Consider the following 17,789-nt stretch of genomic DNA (forward strand, 5'->3'; position numbering starts at 1 on the left):
TTGCAGGGGATTGAAGGTGGTTGCGTGCAGGAGGATGGGGCTGCTGCAGCCTGGCGCTGAGCTGGACCACGGGGACGGGCAGGGAGAGGGAAGGGGGATGCTGGATGGTTGTTGTGTGCCAACATCGCAGCCCGGGCTCTCCTCTTGCATCCTCCCATTGCATCTGCCAGGTGATGCCATCATCGTTAAGGGGAGACCTTAGAGCACCTCCAGTGCCTAAAGGGGCTACAGGAAACCTGGAGGGGGGGCTTTGGACAAGGGATGTAGGGACAGGCCAAGAGGGAATGGCTTTAACCTGCCAGAGGGGAGGAACTGGGTGAGCTTTAAGGTCCGTTCAACCCAAACCACGCTGTGATTCTATGGTTTCATTACATTCTTGGCACATTTAAGAGCTTCCAGCTCAAACAGGGAAGCAAAGAACCAGGCTTGGAGCAGCTTCTTTGGTGGAGAAGGATGCTCCCTGCATGGCCTGAAGGGTTCTGCTCTTCAGTGCTATCAGCTGGGCAGCAGCATCCTTGTCTCCTCCATGGCAGAGCTGAGCCTCACCCCAAGCCCCTTGCAGCCCCCAGGCTCTCCCAGCTCATCTTCCACGATGGTTTCTCCTGGGAACATTCCCTGTTGGTGTTGGGTTTGTTTGGGGTGAGGGAAGACTGAGAGCCCCTGGGGTGGGAATGGGCCTTGTGGACCCCAGCGTGGTGGAGGGGGCTGTGTTGTGGTAGGCAATGCCACCTGCTCCTCTCTGCTGAGGGTTTTTCCTCTTCCAGACCCAGCATTTTAGCTCTTTGCTGCATCTTCACCTGGGGATGGAGCACGTGGGGTCCTGCATTGTCCCACCAAAGAACCTGCCTTCCCTTTGCTCTTCTTCCCTTGGAGATGCTCAGGGCTGGATGCTGGGCTCCCCCTTTAGCCTCCTTCATGGGCTTGAACTGATAAACACTGCTTCAGTGCTGGGACCTGACGATGCTCGTGGTCCCTTCAGCCCCTCTTAACAGGCTGCAGGCGATGAGTTAAGGCCTTGTGTCACCCGAATGCCTTGTGTCAGCTGCAGTTTCACTTCCCAAGCCCTTGAGCCCTCTGCTCATGCGGTGCTTGAAGGGGCACCAGGAGCCCAGCCCAGCTTCCCTGCCTTCAGTTTCTGTCCCTGGCTGGGGACCTGCCCAGTTTGACGCCTCTGCTCAGCCCTTGAGGCTCCTTGTGGTTCTCTTCACTGGTTCTGAATAACCCTGACAAGTATTTGCAGCCCCTGTGCACTTGAATGGCTGGGGCTGGGCTCTGCCGCCGCCAGCTCTGCATTGCCTGGCTGCATTCTTTCATTTCCAGCTCATGCTTCCCTCTTAACCCATCCATTGCCTCTGCTCTGCGGGAGCTGAGCGTGGGGACGGGCTTTTCAACCCCCGTCCCTTGCAGGCTCTTCTTAGGGAGCCTAAAGTGCAGCCAGGCCCTTTTTCATGCTGCAGTGCAGGGGCTTCGTGATGCTCATGGTCCCTTCAGCCCCTTCTGTATGGGCTTGAGGTGATAACACTGCTTCAGTGCAGGGGCTTCATGATGCTTGTGGTCTCTGCAGGGGCTTCATGATGCTCATGGTCCCTTCAGCCCCTTCTGCATGGGCTTGAGTTGATAACACTGCTTCAGTTCTGGGGCTTCATGATGCTCATGGTCCCTTCAGCCCCTTCTGCATGGGCTTGAGTTGATAACACTGCTTCAGTTCTGGGGCTTCATGATGCTCATGGTCCCTTCAGCCCCTTCTGTATGGGCTTGAATAGATAACACTGCTTCAGTGCAGGGGCTTCATGATGCTTGTGGTCCCTTTAGCCCCTACTGTATGGGCTTGAATGGATAACACTGCTTCAGTGCTGGGGGTTCATGATGCTCGTGGTCCCTTTAGCCCCTTCTGCACGGGCTTGAACTGATGCGAGTGAGCAGATAAGCTGATTTAATTCTTGTACCTGTATTGTAGACCTGGGAAGCTCACTTGAGGTGTGATGTTTATGGCATGGCAAGCCCTACAGGACTTGGAGGGGCTAGGACAGGAGCAGAGGGAGGATATGGAGAGCTGGGATACAGGGGCACAGCTCCCAGCCTGAGTGTGGTCCCAGAACGGTGCTTTCCTTGGTGGGAACCCAGCGCACGGCTCTGCTGACAGCTCTCATCCATCACGAGCCTGTCTCTCCATGTGTTTGGGTAGAGGGTGTGCTGTGTTTGTACTGTCTCTTCCTCTGTCCTGGGCAGGTTTTTGGCCCATATGAAGCAGGTCACTGTGTAAAGAGAGGTTTTTCCCCCTCCTGCCTGCTGCCTGTGGTGCAAGAGGAGATGTTTCCATCTCCCTGTGCCCTCGAGGCTCCAATCCCTGCCCTAGACCCTGTCATGGGAGGCAAAGCCTCATTCACGTTGTGCTTCTTCCTTTGGAGATGCTCTGGGCTGGATGTTGGGCTCCCCCTTTAGCCTCCTTCATGGGCTTGAACTGATAAGGCTGCTTCAGTGGAGGCCTTCATGGTGCTTCTGGTCTGCTGGGTGCTCTGGGACCCCTCCAAACCCTCCTTATGCCCCCCAGTTGTGGCTGCACCACTCCAGAGAGGCCAAGATATACGGGACAAATGAGCCTTATCCTCTCTATCCCCCTCCATGCAAAGCCTGGGAAGGGATCCAGTGCTTTGTGCACTTTCTCCCTCCTGCTCTCATGTTACGCAGTCGAGCTCAGGCCTTTCTCCTGCCCCACAGGAGCCTCCAGCCCCCCCCCACCAGGACAACCCATGTCCTGTGCCCAGCCCATGCAGCAGCACAGGGATGCTGCAGCCAAGCATCCTTCCCATCTCCTTCCCTTTTGCCCTCCCAGCCCCGAGTCCAGCATCCCCTGTCCTGCTGCTTCCCACGCTGCGTCCCTGCATCCTCCACCTGGCTCCTGCCGGCCGCTCGCTCCCGTTTTCGCCGTTTCTCTCCCGGCTTCCCCTGTGCTGCCGGCTGGGAATGGTACAGTCCCTCCCTCCGTGGATGTTGCTAGAAGGGGAAGGCATCAGCGCAGGCTGCGGAGGCTGCGGCGGCTGCAGCAGCCCCGAGACATCCCTGGAGAAGGGTGCAAGGGACCCGACGAGGAGGCTCCAGCTCAGCCCCGGCCCTTTTGCTGCTCCCGCAGCATCACCAGTGAGGAGCCATGACCCAGGGGAAGGTAGGTGGGAGGCCAGCGCTGGGTGATGGATGGGTCCTGCTTGCGTGTTGAGAGGGGGAAAGAGGGTTGAAGGGAGGGGGTAAAGGGATAAAACCACTGTGGGGAGGGGAGCTGGGGACCAGAGCCCAGCTCGGTGCCGTGGCCGGGGGTGGCTGTGTTGTTATGGGGCCGGGGGCTGCTTGTCCTGGTGCTGCGTGTGCAGCTCAGCTCCCGCTGCTGGACCTGCGGCCGTTCAACCATCCCGATGTCAGGGGGCTCATGGGGTGCTCGTGTTTCCCACCCGTGCCCCCCCACCCCGCAGCCAGCACTGAGCACTTGCCCTCAGCACCTCATCCCTGGTCCAGGGAGCTCTGGTTTTGGGGTTCATCGATGCTCTGAACCCAAGGGAGGGGGGGGGGGGTGTGCATCCAGCACAGTGCATCGTTGCCTTGGCAACGGTGGCTGGAGGCTGCTTGGATGCAGCAGCACCATCCCTCCTGCATCTGCTTGGGTACCTCCGGGCCGGGGGGGTCTTGTATGATGCTGTCCACCCTGTACACAAGGGTATGTAATGAAGGATGGGGTGAAGATGGTCCCTATGGGCTGGCAGACAAGTGGCACCGTTATCCCCATGCAATCGGAGCTTCGCCTGATGCATATCCCTGTGCCTGGCACACCTTTGGTTTCATCCCTTCTTACAGGCACTGTGCCCCCTGTTGCAGTGCTGGTCAGTCTGCCGCCTTCATTTGGGGCTTCTCCTGGTTCCAGCCCCACATCCCTGTGATCCATGGGGATGCTGACACTGAGCTGGCACCCCCTTTGGCAGCAAGGGTGGAAAACAGGCTCAGGTCTAACAAAGATCTCGAAGGTTAAAGGGGTAGCGCTGCCAAGGAGAAGCAGGTTCTCAGGTAGCCTTGAGGATGCTCTTTGCTTGGGTTACATGGTCTGAGGGGTGCCAAGGTCCCTCAGCTGCACCTCCGGAAGGAGACGCTGATGGCACCAAACCAGGGCAGTTGCTGGGGGCTGTGAATGGAGATGAAGGAGTTCAGGGGGTTCTACCCAGCAACTAAAGGGGAGATTGGGACAGAAGGAGGCTGAAAAGCAGAGAATTCTCTGGATGTTTCCCAGCATCACACACGAGCTGGAGGCACCAAGAGGACCCAGGGCAAGGCTGTGTCTGCCTCAGAGCTGGGGGCTTGTATTTTCCATCCCCTTTAACATGTCCCCTCTTTTCCCCATCTCTTCCCTCAATCACACCTTAAGCTGCTCCATCCTAGGGGTGCAGGATGGGTCCATTGAGTTGCTGAGGGTCCTTCTAGTGGAGTGCCCCCAGATCTCCATCCGTGCCCCATTGGGTCCCCATTGCAGAGCGGTTCCTGTGCTGGTTTGATGCTCTGACCCCCCCTTTTTCCTCCTGTGCAGCTCTCGGTGAATAACAAACCCCCCAGCTCCGAGGGGCAGGGGGAGAAGAAGGAAAATGCCTCGGCTCCACCAGCACCTCCGAGCTACGAAGAGGCGACAGCGGGAGAAGGGATGAAGGCGGGTGCCTACCCTCCTCCTCCCTCAGTCCCGTTGCACCCCAGCTGGGCTTACGTGGACCCCAGTAAGTCCCTGTGTGTCTGTACTCAGGGGTGCAGAGATTCCCCGTTGTAGAGAAGAGGGGATGCGGGGATGCAGGGATGCGGTGCCTGGGCTGGTCCATGGTAGAGCTCACCCTCGAGCTGCAGCTATAAGCCATGTGTGGCTCTATCTACAGGTAGTTTCATCCAGCCACAAGACCACACTGAGGTGGGACTGAGCTCCAGCGCTCCGCGCTCCTTCCCAGTGCTGGGGTGGGAATAATCCCCTCTCCCAGCCTGCTCCCAGGGCTTGGAGCCACACTCCTGGCTCTGCAGGCAGCAGCTCTCTCCCCCCCCCTCCCCTCCATCTCTTGCTCCATCCCGGCTTTGAGAGAAGCCGCTGAGCTGGCAGGATCAGCGTGCTCCATCGGTGATGTCCGGCTGCTCCGAGGCTGAAGCAGCTCCACTCGAGGGCTCAATTGCTCCAGTGTGAGGCCGGTTCCTCAGCAAACAAACAGCTTTTCTTCCCTGGGTGCTCTCGGCAGCTCCTGCTTGGTCGCGACACGGGGACAAAGGCTCCCCTGTGCCCTGTGCAGGGGAAGGGTTGGGTAGCTCCAATGGGATGATGCAGGAGCCACGGCCGGCAAGCGGGCAAGGGGTGGTGGGGTGGCCGAGTGCTTGGTCAGCACAGCTTGAGCTGGAGGGCCTGGGTTTAACGCCGCTTGAGTCCAGTATCCCTGCTCCATCCTCTTCCTCAGCTGTGCTTTGCCTGCCTGCTCCATCCAGTGCGGATGGAGATGCTTAGGGAAGGGGACAGAGCGAGCGAGACCCCTCTGAGGGACGTGCGCTTGCCCACTGGTGGTTTCGCAGGCTTCTCATCCCTGTTTGCTGTCAGGAGGCAGAAAGAGGGGGATAAGGAACCTCCCAGCTTGCTCCAGCAATGCTCTGGGTCTTCCTTCCTGATGGGTTAGGATGGGTAAAGCCCAAATGGGTTAAGGATGCTGGGATCTGGGCTCACCCCAGGGGCCTGTTTAGGTGATGTGTCACCTCTTGTGCCCCCCCTGACAAGCCTGGCAGGATTCCCTGATCCCTGCTGGGGTTCTCCTCTGATTCCATGTCCTTCCCCCCTTTCCTCGGCCACGCTACAAGCCCCTGTGCCAGGGCCCGCAGGGACACAAGCCGTGGGGCTGTGTCTGACAGCTTGTATGGGACTGGGAGCAACTGGAAAGAACCGGTGTGTGCTTTGGGAGCTCAGGGCACGCTGCGTTGCTGCCTTGGCTGTGGCCCCAGATGGGAGGTGATGGGAGGAGGGCAGCCTCCATTCCTCCGAGGCACTTAGGTGTCTAATACGGTGTTTAGATGCCTTGATGGCTCTGACAAAGGAGGCACTGAGGTGTCGTGGGGATGTGGCCCTGGGGTGCTCTCAGCCCTGCGTGGTGGTGACAGCTCTCACAGTGATGAAGGGAGGATGCACTGCCCGAGATTCATCTCCACTGGGGCATAGAAGGAGGCACAAGAGGTGGATTAAGCACATGAAGAGCACAAGGGCTTTGTTTCCTGCTGCATGATGAGGCTGTTGCAATGAGAGCAACCAACTTGGACGGCCAAACCAGAGCAAAGACCTTGGGTTTCCTGGTGCCTGCAGCCTGCATCCCGAGGCTGAGGGGGTCCTTCCTCCTCCTGCCTGGAGGATGGGAGCATCACTGAGCAAAGACCTTGGGTTTCCTGGTGCCTGCAGCCTGCACCCTGGGGCTGAGGGGGTCCTTCCTCCTCCTGCCTGGAGGGTGGGAGCATCACAGAGCTTTGGGAAGGAGGGGAGGCATCTGTCAAACATGAACTTGGAGCTGGTGCACTCGCCTAAGCCTGTGTTCTATAGGAACCCAGGCGGGGAGGACACTGCTGACACTGAAGGGGATGTTTGCAGGAGAAGCAAATAGCACAGGGGGATGATGCACTGAGCCGAGGAGGGCTCTGTGTTTGCTTTAGGGTTTCTTGAGCCTGAGGTTCAGCAGATGGAAAAGGCCAATTCATTTCATTTGAGCCTCTGATCTGAGCAGGGAGAAGCTGCTGCTTTGGGTCTCTCTTGCAGCCCCTGCCCTGCAGCATCCTCACTGCTGCCTTCAGCCAGCAGCAGAGCTGTCCCAGGGTTTCCTTCCACCTCCCTTCAGGCAAAGTGATGCTCTGTGGTCCAGCCTTCCTCCTTGCCCCCCACCTGCAGGGCACCTCCAGCAACAGGAGCTTGTATTGCAGAGCACGATAGGGTTGCGTGGGGTGATGATCCGGGCCCAGGCAGTCACTGGTGTTGTTTCCCCCTTGTTTGGGCTCGCTGTTAACTGGCTCCCTGCATGCAACTGGGACCTTAGGGATGGATCTGATGGAGAAGCCGGTTGGAAGGAGCTGCTCCTTGAGGTGAGGGCCCAAGATGCAGGCAGAGCCTGAGCGCCAGCAGGGGGGGAATCCTCAGCATGGGAGGTGCTGAGTCACAGCTCCGCTGGGAGATGCTTTCACATTCAGTGCAAGCTGAGCAAGGATCCCAGAGGAGCTCTCGAATTCCCACTGGAGATCCGGTGTCACCAGAGGCAGGAGTTAACCCTCGCATCCTCACCGTGCACAGCGTGGTTTCCCTAGCGATGGTGCTAATGGGATGCGGGGATGAGGTGGGAGCAGGGGTATCCCAGCAAAGAACGTGGGGGTTCCCAAGCACTCCCTGGGGCCACGTTATTGCAGCTGGGGAGGGAGCTGGGAGCTGGGACCTGACCTCTCTGGCTTCTGCTCCAGGCACGAGCCCCAGCTATGGCAGCGGTGGGTACCCAGGGGACACGGAGATGCTCACCACCTTCAGCTGGGATGACAGGAGCGTGCGCAGGGTCTTCATCCGGAAGGTAAGGGGCTGGAATCCCACTTTTCTCCCTATGGAAGCAGGCCACCAGAAGGGACCCGGCTGCCTGGGAAGCAGAGAGCCCATGGGTCACCCGTGGGCTTCCTCTCATTGCAGGTCTACGCCATCCTGATGGTCCAGCTCTTGGTCACTGTGGTTATCGTGGCTTTCTTCACCTTCTGGTAGGTCTCTTGGGGTGCTCTGTCCTGTGTGTGACCTGCTCCTCATTGCCTGGGGGGGGTGGTCTGGAGGCTTTGCCATGTGTGTTCCAATGGGAAACCAAACCTGGGGGACCCCAAGAGGTCTTTTCCCTATGTCCTGCGTATCCTGGGTGCTCTCCCCAGCCAAAAGGCCTCGAGTGCTGGGCTCTTCCTTAGGGGAGCTCTCACAGATGGGCTTGGGGATGGGGTAACCCCCCACTGCAGGAGCAGATCCCCCCCTTGGCTCACGTTGCCTGCAGGATACACATTCCCCCCCCCCCGGTGTGTGTGATCCCAGCTTGAATTCAGCAGCACCCGGTGCAGGGCTTGGCTTTCCTGATGCTTCCTGCTCAGCACCCGTTCCCTCTTGTCTTGCAGCGAGCCCGTCAAGGGATACATCCAGACCCACTCTGCCTGGTACTGGGCTTCCTAGTGAGTATCTCTGCCTTCTCCTACGGCCACGTGTGCTCCAAACGGTTCTGGAGGGGGCTGCGGTGATGGGGATGTGTCTTGCATGTGAAGAATTGCTCCGATGTGTGTGTGCAGGGGGGGCAGCTGGGGAGGTTCATGGATAACGGAGGCGAGGAGAGGAAAATCCCCCTGAAATGAGGGCGAGCCATGGGAGATGCTTCCAGAAAGGAAGGGGAGGGGGTCCTGCAGAGCAAACTGGGGCAGAAACCCAGCTCTGAGACCCTGGAGGCTTCATCTGGGGATTATCCCTTTGAAAGCAAGGAGATTGCCTGGTTTTACATCACACGCCTTGGTATACATGAGAAGTGAAGGAGGGTGCAGGCAGCGAAGGGGGCTGCGTGTGCGTCTGGAGGCATCAGGCTGTGTTTGAGTGGGATTGGGTCTCATCGCGGAGCCGTTCCCTTTAGGATGCTATTCCCGAGTCAAGCGTGGTCCCGGCGCTCAGCTCGGAGGTGGTGCTGGCCTATGGGCATTGGGCTGGTTTCCTGGGTGCCTCTTGTGCTGCTGCTGCTGCTGCTGCTGCTGCTCAGGAAGCATCAGGGATGGGATCGCCTGAGCTTGGTTGAATGCGTTCACACCCAAAGAGTGAAGCGTGTCCAGAGCCGGAGATGAGACACCACTTACATAACTGAGAAGAGACCCAGGATGGCAGCAATGGAAGGGAGCAGGCTCCAGCACGCCTCTTTGCCCTCAAGGGAAACAGTGTGCTCCTCCTTGGCCACTTGCTAGGTGGGAGAAGCAGGGTTACCCTGTAGGGAGACCAGACTGAGCTCCGCTTCCACCTTTGAGTTCATCTCTTGCCTCTTCCTGTATTTCAAGAGAATCATAGGATCGTGACCATGGAATGGGTTGGGATGAAGGGACCTTAAAGCTCATCCAGTTCCAATGTCCTGCCATGGGCAGGAACCCCTTCCACAGGGTGCTCCAAGCCCCTGTGTCCGACCTGGCCTTGAGCACTGTCAGGGATGGAGCATCCAAACCTTCTCCATTCAACCCATCCCAGCGCCCCAGCACCCTCACAGGGAAGAACTTCCTCATCTCCAACCTGAACTCCCCCTGTTCCACTCTGAACCCATCACCCCCTGTCCCATCACCCCAGTCCCTGATGCAGGTCCCTCTCCAGCATCCTTGTACCCCCCTTCAGGCACTGGAAGCTGCTCTGAGCTCCCCACGCAGCTTCTCTGCTCCAGCCCCAATGTTTTCAGCCTGGCTCCTATGGGAGCTGCTCCAGCCCCTGAGCATCCTCATGGCCTCCTCTGGCCTTGCTCCACCAGCTCCATGTCCTTATGCTGAGGACCCCAGCACCGCACCCAGTGCTGCAAGTAAGGAGCAAACTTGTCTTGGGCCAGGCTCTGTACTGAGGGACTTTAGTCTGTCCCTTCACCTCACAGTGAGACGACCCTGCCCTCCACCCATGTCTCCATCCCAGGGCTGCATCTCCCTCATGCACAAAGATCCCAACCCTATGGACACCTCTGACCCTAAAGTGGGTGTTGCGTTCTCCTCCTGGGCCGACGGAATCCAGCAAGAGGAGATGCCACAGGGCTTGCCCTGGGGATGCCCAACCACAGGGGCTCTCCTTGCTCCCTGGGTGCTTTCCTTCCACCCCTCAGCCGCGTCCGCTCCAGCTTTCCTGGTTTCCCAGTGGGAGAGCAGCGCTCAGCTTTATCTCTGCTGCCTTTACCACGGCCCATGGGGTTTGCCCTCACCTCCCTGGGTCAGAGCGGAGCCAGTGGCTATCGAGCAGCCATCGGCACACCCGGAACCTGCTTCCCCCTCTGGGCGCTGGCTCAAAGCAGGTTCTCCCCCCCGTGCCATAAACCTGTGGAAAAACACCGGGAGCAGGGAGAGCATCGCCCGTGCGCTGCAGCGCTGGGCTGGGCCGGGCTCTGAGAGAGGAATAACCCCCTGTGCCCTGGGGGAGTGAGGCTGGGGTCTGCGAGCTGCCGGAGTCGGGGAAGGAGTTGGGATGAAGGGAGCTTAAAGCTCCTCCAGCTCCAACCCCTGCTGCCACGGGCAGGGGCACCTTCCACTGGAGCAGGGTGCTCCAACCTGGCCCTGGACACTGTAAGGGATGGAGCATCCAAACCTTCTCCATTCAACCCGTCCCAGCGCCCCAGCACCCTCACAGGGAAGAACTCCCTCATCTCCAACCTGAACTCCCCCTGTTCCAGTCTGAACCCATCACCCCCTGTCCCATCGCCCCGGTCCCTGATGCAGGTCCCTCTCCAGCATCCTTGTACCCCCCCTTCAGGCACTGGAAGCTGCTCTGAGCTCCCCACGCAGCTTCTCTGCTCCAGCCCCAATGTTCTCAGCCTGGCTCCTATGGGAGCTGCTCCAGCCCCTGAGCATCCTCATGGCCTCCTCTGGCCTTGCTCCACCACCTCCAAGTCCTTCTCAGTGCTGCAAGTGGGATCTCACAGAGGGGAGCAGAGGGGCAGGATCCCCTCCCTGAGCTGCTGGGGGGGTCCTGTGCTCAAGCACCCCCTGACCTTAGTGAACCCTTCTCCTTTTGAGCCCCTCCTTGAGCACTGGTGCAGTAACGTGGGACCAGCTCCCCTAACACAGCCCTTAGCAAGTGGCTCTCATCAGCCCTGGGAATCTTGGCTCAGCCTTGATGCCCCCAAGCCAGGAAGTGCCTGCACTGATGAGGTGTCAAGGAGAACACCTTGGGTGCTCCACCTGCCCTGGACCTGAAGCGCTCTAAGCCCATTCAGAGGTGTTTGTGTTGGTCCCACCTTGGGACTGCCTTTTGCAGCGCTGCAGAAGCACCTGCAGTGACAGGTAATAACCGACTTGATTCCCACCCAACATCAGCCACGGTGTTTGCAATCCAAACAGCGCAGCAAAGCCCTGACGCTTACTGGAGACTCCTCTCCTGCATTAACGCTCCTCGCTTGGCTTTGCCTCCCTAAGCTCCTCTTTGCCTCCTCTTTGCAGCGCTGTTTTCTTTGCGACCTACTTGATCCTCGCTTGCTGCTCCGGGCCCAGGTAAAACCTTTTCCTTTTGGCTTTCATACAGCGAAGGATGGGTTTCCCTCTTGTTTCAAGCATCCCCAGCAGTGTTAGAGATGCAGGGTCAGGCTGACCTGGTCCCGCTGTAGTGGCGGAGGTGGGAGCTGTGTTTCCAGCCTGATGCAGTCGTGGGATGCTGCAGCAGGGCATGAAGAGCTCAACTTAGACTGCATCACTGGGGGGCTCTGAATGCTCATTGAATCCTCTGCATCCTACTGCAGAGGATGCTCTTTGCTCTCCATGGAGCAGAGCACTTATCACGGGGGCATCCCTTATCACAGGGGCATCCCTTATCACAGGGGCATCCCTTATCACGGGGGCATCCCTTATCACAGGGGCATCCCTTATCACAGGGGCATCCCTTATCACGGGGACATCCCTTATCACAGGGATGTGATGGTCTCTTGGTCTAGGAGCGCCCCAAACCCACTCTGATCCCCACCAGGATGACTGTCCCCTCGCACCACCCCTGCCCCAGCCCCTCCTGTTGTGCCACCCCTGCTCCTCTGACCAGTTCCTTCCCTTGCAGGAGGTACTTCCCATGGAATCTCATCCTCTTGAGCATCTTTGTAAGTAGCACGCGTGGACCACGTCTGCCCTGCCCTCGCCCCCAGTCTGGCTCCAAGCGGGAGAGCCGATCCGTATGGATTCCTGCAGAAAGCAGCAGGAATTTCATCCCCTCCTTGCCCTGCGCTTGGGCTCAGGAGCTGGGATTGAGCTGGGCTGTCCAGTGCTGGGAAGTGGGGTAGGTGCTGGCATCCTGTACAAGAGGGGTAGAATCATAGAATCACCTGGGTTGGAAAAGCCCTTTAAGACGATCAAGTCCAACCGTTACCCTGGGAAGGAGGGATGGAGGAGGTGGCCTGCCCTCATTTTAACCTGCCCCATGGACATCAATCACCCCAGGATTAGGAACTGCGTGAAAACTGCTCCTCTGGAGCGGGTGTGAGGTTTCCCTGCCCTTATCTCTGTACCTGCAACGTCTCCTCTGTTGCGTGGCTCTCCCTGGGACCAGAATGCAGCAGTAACGTGGTTCTTTTCCCCTCCCAGACCCTCTCCATGGCCTATCTCACTGGGATGCTCTCCAGGTAGGTTGAACCCAGGTCTCTGGATGCTTCCAGCCCTGTGCCCTGCCCAAAAGCCTTCCCTCTGCCTGAAATAGATGGGGTGCTGCTGCCTGGAGCTCTTCCAAAGCCTGAGCTTCCCTATTGGGAATGATCTTAAAGCCAAGCCCTGCGGTGGCATCCCCTTCCCTGTCACAGCTGAGGCACACGCAGCTCCGGCTGTGCTGAGCCCTGCAGAGCCAGGACAAGGCAGACCCTGCGTGGATGGGCTCTAGGCCACCACGTTCCCTGGGGTCTCCCCTTTCCCACTCTAGCACATGGGGCTGCAGTGGCACACGGAGGCCTTTTCCAGCACATTCGGGGCTCCTGCCCCCTTGCTCCCTTGTGCCTGCGTTGTCCCTGGTACAACAGGGCCAGGCTCAGCCCCGGCTCACGTGGGGCCCCGGTGATGCAGCAGATGAGCCAGGGGGTGGTGATGGATCCGTGCTGGAACAAAGAGAGCAACAGCATCAGCAGCGAGGGGGGAAAGTGCCAGCGATGCTGCTTGCGAAGCACACCACGAGGGTGATGGAGGCTGCCTTTTCCTAGGGCTGAGCACCCAAACCAGTGCTCGGGCGCTCAGACCAGCTCCAAAAGCCTCTCCCCATTCAAATCCCTCCTTTTCCAAGCGTAACGGTGGTTGCAGCTTTCCCATGGGGCTGCAGTGATATTTGCCATCCTGTTTTCATTCCCTCCCCGTGTGAATCCTCCCCTTTCTCCATCTGTCCATGCACAGGGAGCTGCTTACAGCCCGTCCCCATCCCTGCTGCTCCGGAGCTCCAGACGTGCCCCCCTGCCCACCCTCCTTGTTTAAAGCAGGAGGAAAACCCCGCTACTCTCTTTGTGGTGTTCCCTGCTCATCCCTTCATACACTAAAGGGGGGACGTTGACCCTGCCAGTGCTCTTTGTGCCCCTGGGATTCCCTTTCCTTGCACATCTCTGCTGCGCTGCTGTTGTAACCCCTCCTTGCCCACGTCCCTGTTGATCCGGCAGTTACTACAACACCAAGTCCGTCCTCCTGTGCCTGGGGATCACAGCCCTGGTGTGTCTGTCCGTTGTGGTCTTCAGCTTCCAGACCAAGGTGAGGCTGTGCTGCTCAGCCCCTGGGGGAAGCAGCAGCTCACACAGTGCTGGGGTCTGTCGGGATCCGGATACGGGAGCAACCTGAGGGATGCTGGGGTGGAAAGTGGAGGTTATGGAGTGTGAGGGGTGAGGGATGTGCCAGGGTATAGGTGGGGCTGGAATGGGGGGGTTAGGCTGTGGGGTACAGAAGGTGTATGATGGGCTTCTGGGGCTGAGCTAAGGGATGAGTGCTGAGCCCTTGCCCGTGGCAGTAAAAGGGGTATGGAAAGCGTTTGGCTCGGTGTGCCATAGAATCACAGCATGGCTTGGGTTGAAGGGACCTCAAGATCATCCAGTTCCAACCCACCCAACCCATCACCCCTTGTCCCATCGCTCCAGCCCCTGCTGCAGGTCCCTCTCCAGCATCCTTATAGCCCCCTTCAGCCACTGAGCTCTCCACGCAGCTTCTCTCCTCCAGGCTGGTGTTAGGCTGTAGGTGCAGGTGAAACAGGAGGGATTTGCTGCTGGAGATCCCTCCCTATGGCCCTGGGGGGGGGGTCCCCTCAACTGCCCCATTTCATCTCTCTGCCCCTCTCTAACGTGCTGCTCTTCACCCCCGCAGTTTGACTTCACCTCCTACCAGGGGGTGCTCTTCGTGATGCTCATGGTCCTCTTCTTCGGTGGCATTATCCTGGCCGTGATACTGCCCTACCAATATGTGAGTAACGAGCTCTGCCCTCCATCTCCCCCCCTCCCAGTGCCACCATCCTGGTGCGAGGCTGGAGCTGAGCTGCCTAAAGCAGAGCCTGGATGGAGAGGGGGGTCCCAGTGCAGAAGGAACAGGCTGTTGTTGTCAGGTTGTAGGACAGCCCTGGGCTGGGGCTTTTGTCCTGGAGCTGCGTAGTGACCCCATGGCACATCCCATCCCGGTGCCTCAGTTTCCCCTCCAGTAACAGCAGTGCAATGAGCACGTTAAAGCATTGCCCTGCCCCATGGAGGGCTCTTGCTCTGCATTCAGGGCAGGACAAGAGCCGTGGGGTGTCCTTCTGTCTGTCCACACCTGGCTGCGTTCACCCCACACAAGCTCATGGATGAGCAGCTCTGAGGGTGATGATGGGTCCTGGTGAAGAGTGACCCCCTTGATGCTCTTCCACTGCTCTTACATGGGTCCATCCCCTTCCTGTGGCCTCTCCGGTCAGTGCTGGCATTGGCTGTGCTTGTGACCCCATTGCGTTGCATTGGGACCTGGTTGTGACCACACCTGACAGAGGCTTTGCCGTGCCAGGACGGGGTGTCTGGTCTCCATCCGGGAGCATCCCGTTGTGTGAGCTGTCACCTGGAGACGGCGGTGAAAGAAGGAAGGTGTGCGGGGCTGTGCAGCCACCACCAGTCACCGCCAGCCTCCATCACAAGCAGCCTTTCAATCACCTCCAAATCCCTGCCCTCTCACTTGGCTTTGTCCAGGCACCTGAGTCACGCTTTGAGGACCAGACCTGCGCAGGCACTCCCTGGTGCTTGCCCCTGTGGTCGCTCTGCTGATGGACCTGGGTTTATCCAGGCTGGGGAGCTCGGGTTCTGGTTGTCTCTGTTGGAGATGCACCTCTCACCCTGCACAAAGGACCTGGGTTTATCCAGGCTGAGGAGCTCAGGTTCTGGTTGTCTCTGTTGGAGATGCACCTCTCACCCTGCACAAAGGACCTGGGTTTATCCAGGCTGAGGAGCTCGGGTTCTGGTTGTCTCTGTTGGAGATGCACCTCTCGCCCTGCACAAACGTGCGGGTGCAGCAGCTCCCAGCCATTAAGCTGCTGAGACAACTGCTCTTTATCTTGCGGTGTCAAGATAAGCATAGCTCGGGGCAGGGCTGTAATGAGCTTGTCTCTGAGGAGCAGGGTGCGAGCTGGGGTTGAATCAGCTCCTCCTCCATCAGCGCCGCTGTGTGCCGCAGCGGGAGCCGTGCTCCTCATCCCGGTGCCTTCCCTGCCGGACCTTGAAGCTGGCTCTGGCTCTTGCAAGCGTTCCGTGTTGCTCCCGATGGGGTCAGCCTTGTCGGGGTAACGGACACCCTGGGGAGCTGCCGCAGAAGGCGTTTCCATCAGGATAGCACCAGGAGTTTCCCATAGGGACATGTGGGAAACCCGAATGGGCACCAAGGCCGTAGTGAGGGGGGAAACTGAGGCACGGTGACGTGTGCTTTGCCATGGGAGCATCCACCGTAGGGAGCGTGCAAGTGATGCGAGTCCATTCGGGGTACCAGAGCCCTTTCCCTCCCTTGGATCCTCCCCGTTAGAACCCAGCCCTCCCCTGCACACATCCTCATGGAGTGGTTCCCCCCCCCTCAGGCACTGACTGATGGATTCCTTGCCTCTAGGTCCCTTGGCTCCATGCGATCTACGCTCTGCTCGGTGCCATTATCTTCACTATGGTAAGTGGGTGCTGCTCCCCAGAATGCGCTGGCAGGGGAAGCAGCAGGATGGCGTGCTGTTAGCCTGCAAGGGGAAGAGGGAAGGGTTGGGATTGCAGAGCTCAGGAGTAATTGCAGTGACCTCAGCCCCGTGCCGAGGTGCTGGTGTACGTGACGGCGCGCGGTGCAGAGCGTGGTGCCGTCGGCAAGCCCATGCTCCGTGCGCAACGCAAGGTGTGAAGAGCAGGGAACACCACAGAGCCAGGGTAAAAAAGGAGAGGGGAGAGCCGGGACCAAGCAGTGGGAGCCGGGATGCGGGATGCAGCGTCCATTGGAGGCGGTGCAGCGGGAGCAAGGCAAGGACTGGGGATGAGCTGGAGCAGCAGGAAGGCAGCGGGAGGCCGTGGTTTGGGTTTCAGGTTCACTGCAGGCAGGGAAAGCCCTGAAGCCAGGCAGCTCCTTCAAGGAACGCTGAACAGGCTCCATTGCTCCTCATCGCTCCCCGTTGCTCCCTCCTGTGTCTTCCCAGAGCAAGTCCCGGCAGTGCCGTGCTCGCAGGCAGCCATGGGAGGTGTCTGGGAAGATGCTCGGTGTTACCTGGAGGTGGGGAGGGGGGGGGTCAGGAGGAGGCTGCCTTGGGCTCCAAGGCGGTGCCCACTGGGCACGTGGTGAATAAGAGCGGGTTGAGCAATTGCATTTATTAGCTATAAAAGTCATGGCAAGGGAGCTCGGCTGCTCCTGCCGTGATTCACGGCCCGGGACTGCTCCATAAAGTACAAGTGGGCTCAACATCACCTAATTACCCCATAAACTTCAGTCAGAACCTGGCAAGGAACCTTCAGCCCAGCCTGATGGTGTCTGGAGGGAGCAGTTGTGATTTATGGCTGGGGAGGGCAGAGGTGCTGCTTGACCCCAGGCCATGGAGAGCTCTGCCAAGGTGTTCGCTGCTGAGCGAAGGGGAGATGGGAGAAGATGCTGGGCTTGAAGCGATGCCACGAGGTGCGAGGCTTTGAGCCCCTGTTCCCACTGTGCTGGTTTCAGTGCGCCAAGGACTTGGTTGGTGTTAAATCCCCTTGGGATGTGGGGTTCCGTGCTCTGATTGTCCTGGTGGTGCTGTGTTGGGGCCAGGCCACCTCGTTGTGTGGCAGCTTCTGAAGTGAGGAAGTCGAGGATAACAAGTCATAGGAACAGGGAGGACCATTCCGGAACCCATCCTGGGGCACGTTTGGGATGGGTGAAGCGTGAAGGAGAGGGTCTGGAGGGACAATTGGGCTCTGGCTTCGAGTGTTAAGAAACGAAGGAAGGGGAAAGTCGCAGCTTGTTCAGTGCCTTGTCCGGAGCCTTTAAACTGCACCTGCAGCCCGTAAGAGGTGGCTGCGTTTTCCCCTGGGGGAAGTCCTCTGTGCTCTCACCTCCCTGTGCCAAACCTTGTAACCACACTGCCTTTCTTCCCCCTTCTCCTCCCAGTTCCTGGCATTCGATACCCAGATGCTGATGGGGAACCGCCGGTACTCGCTCAGCCCCGAGGAATACATCTTCGGAGCCCTCAACATCTACCTGGACATCATCTACATCTTCTCCTTCTTCCTCCAGTTCTTTGGCTCCAGCCAGGAGTGAGCGCAGCCAAGCAGCGCCTCGGCTGCCAAGATGCGAGCGTTTGATCCCAAGCAGAAGGGGTTAAATGCAACCGAACGAAACCAAATCCACCCTTTGTGGCCCCAGCTCCATCCGTGCAGCTGAGCAAAGCCCCTGCGGTGCCCCTGCCGCTTGTACATACGCTGTTAGGTCTTTGTGAGCCAGAAAGCAAAGCGGGGCTTAAGTGTTCTGTGTCTTCTGCTCCCTTCATCCTCCTGAGCTCGAGCCAGACCAGAGGCATGAGACCATGATCTTCTTCTCCACAGGGGCTGTGTCTGAGTCCTGCACCTCTGGGGCTGCAGAGCAGCTCTGCAAAGGGAATG

General features: G+C 58.8%; 1 protein-coding gene across 1 annotated transcript; it reads left to right on the forward strand.

The window, feature by feature from the left end:
• Positions 1-2,945: 2,945 nt before the first annotated feature.
• FAIM2 (Fas apoptotic inhibitory molecule 2) lies at positions 2,946-17,486 on the forward strand. Its single transcript, XM_057410349.1, has 12 exons — positions 2,946-3,163; positions 4,565-4,745; positions 7,480-7,583; positions 7,697-7,761; positions 8,158-8,211; positions 11,191-11,241; positions 11,795-11,834; positions 12,316-12,353; positions 13,362-13,449; positions 14,053-14,148; positions 15,799-15,852; positions 17,299-17,486. The coding sequence occupies exons 1-12, from the start codon at positions 3,149-3,151 to the stop codon at positions 17,446-17,448; spliced, it is 936 nt and encodes a 311-aa protein (XP_057266332.1). The 5' UTR covers positions 2,946-3,148; the 3' UTR covers positions 17,449-17,486.
• Positions 17,487-17,789: the final 303 nt, after the last annotated feature.

This window comes from Pezoporus wallicus, unplaced genomic scaffold (genome assembly GCF_028554395.1).
Source record: "Pezoporus wallicus isolate ANWC-B61680 ecotype Strahan unplaced genomic scaffold, APGP_CSIRO_Pwel_v1 contig_10711, whole genome shotgun sequence".
In the NCBI taxonomy this organism is placed as follows: domain Eukaryota; kingdom Metazoa; phylum Chordata; class Aves; order Psittaciformes; family Psittacidae; genus Pezoporus; species Pezoporus wallicus.

What these genes read in the sequence shown, in the direction of transcription:
- FAIM2 (XM_057410349.1), top strand. An exon ending in GCCTGGTACTGGGCTTCCTA is followed by an intron (nt 8,212 to 11,190) that starts GTGAGTATCTCT and finishes TCCTCTTTGCAG; the next exon opens with CGCTGTTTTCTTTGCGACCT. An exon ending in TCTTCAGCTTCCAGACCAAG is followed by an intron (nt 13,450 to 14,052) that starts GTGAGGCTGTGC and finishes TCACCCCCGCAG; the next exon opens with TTTGACTTCACCTCCTACCA.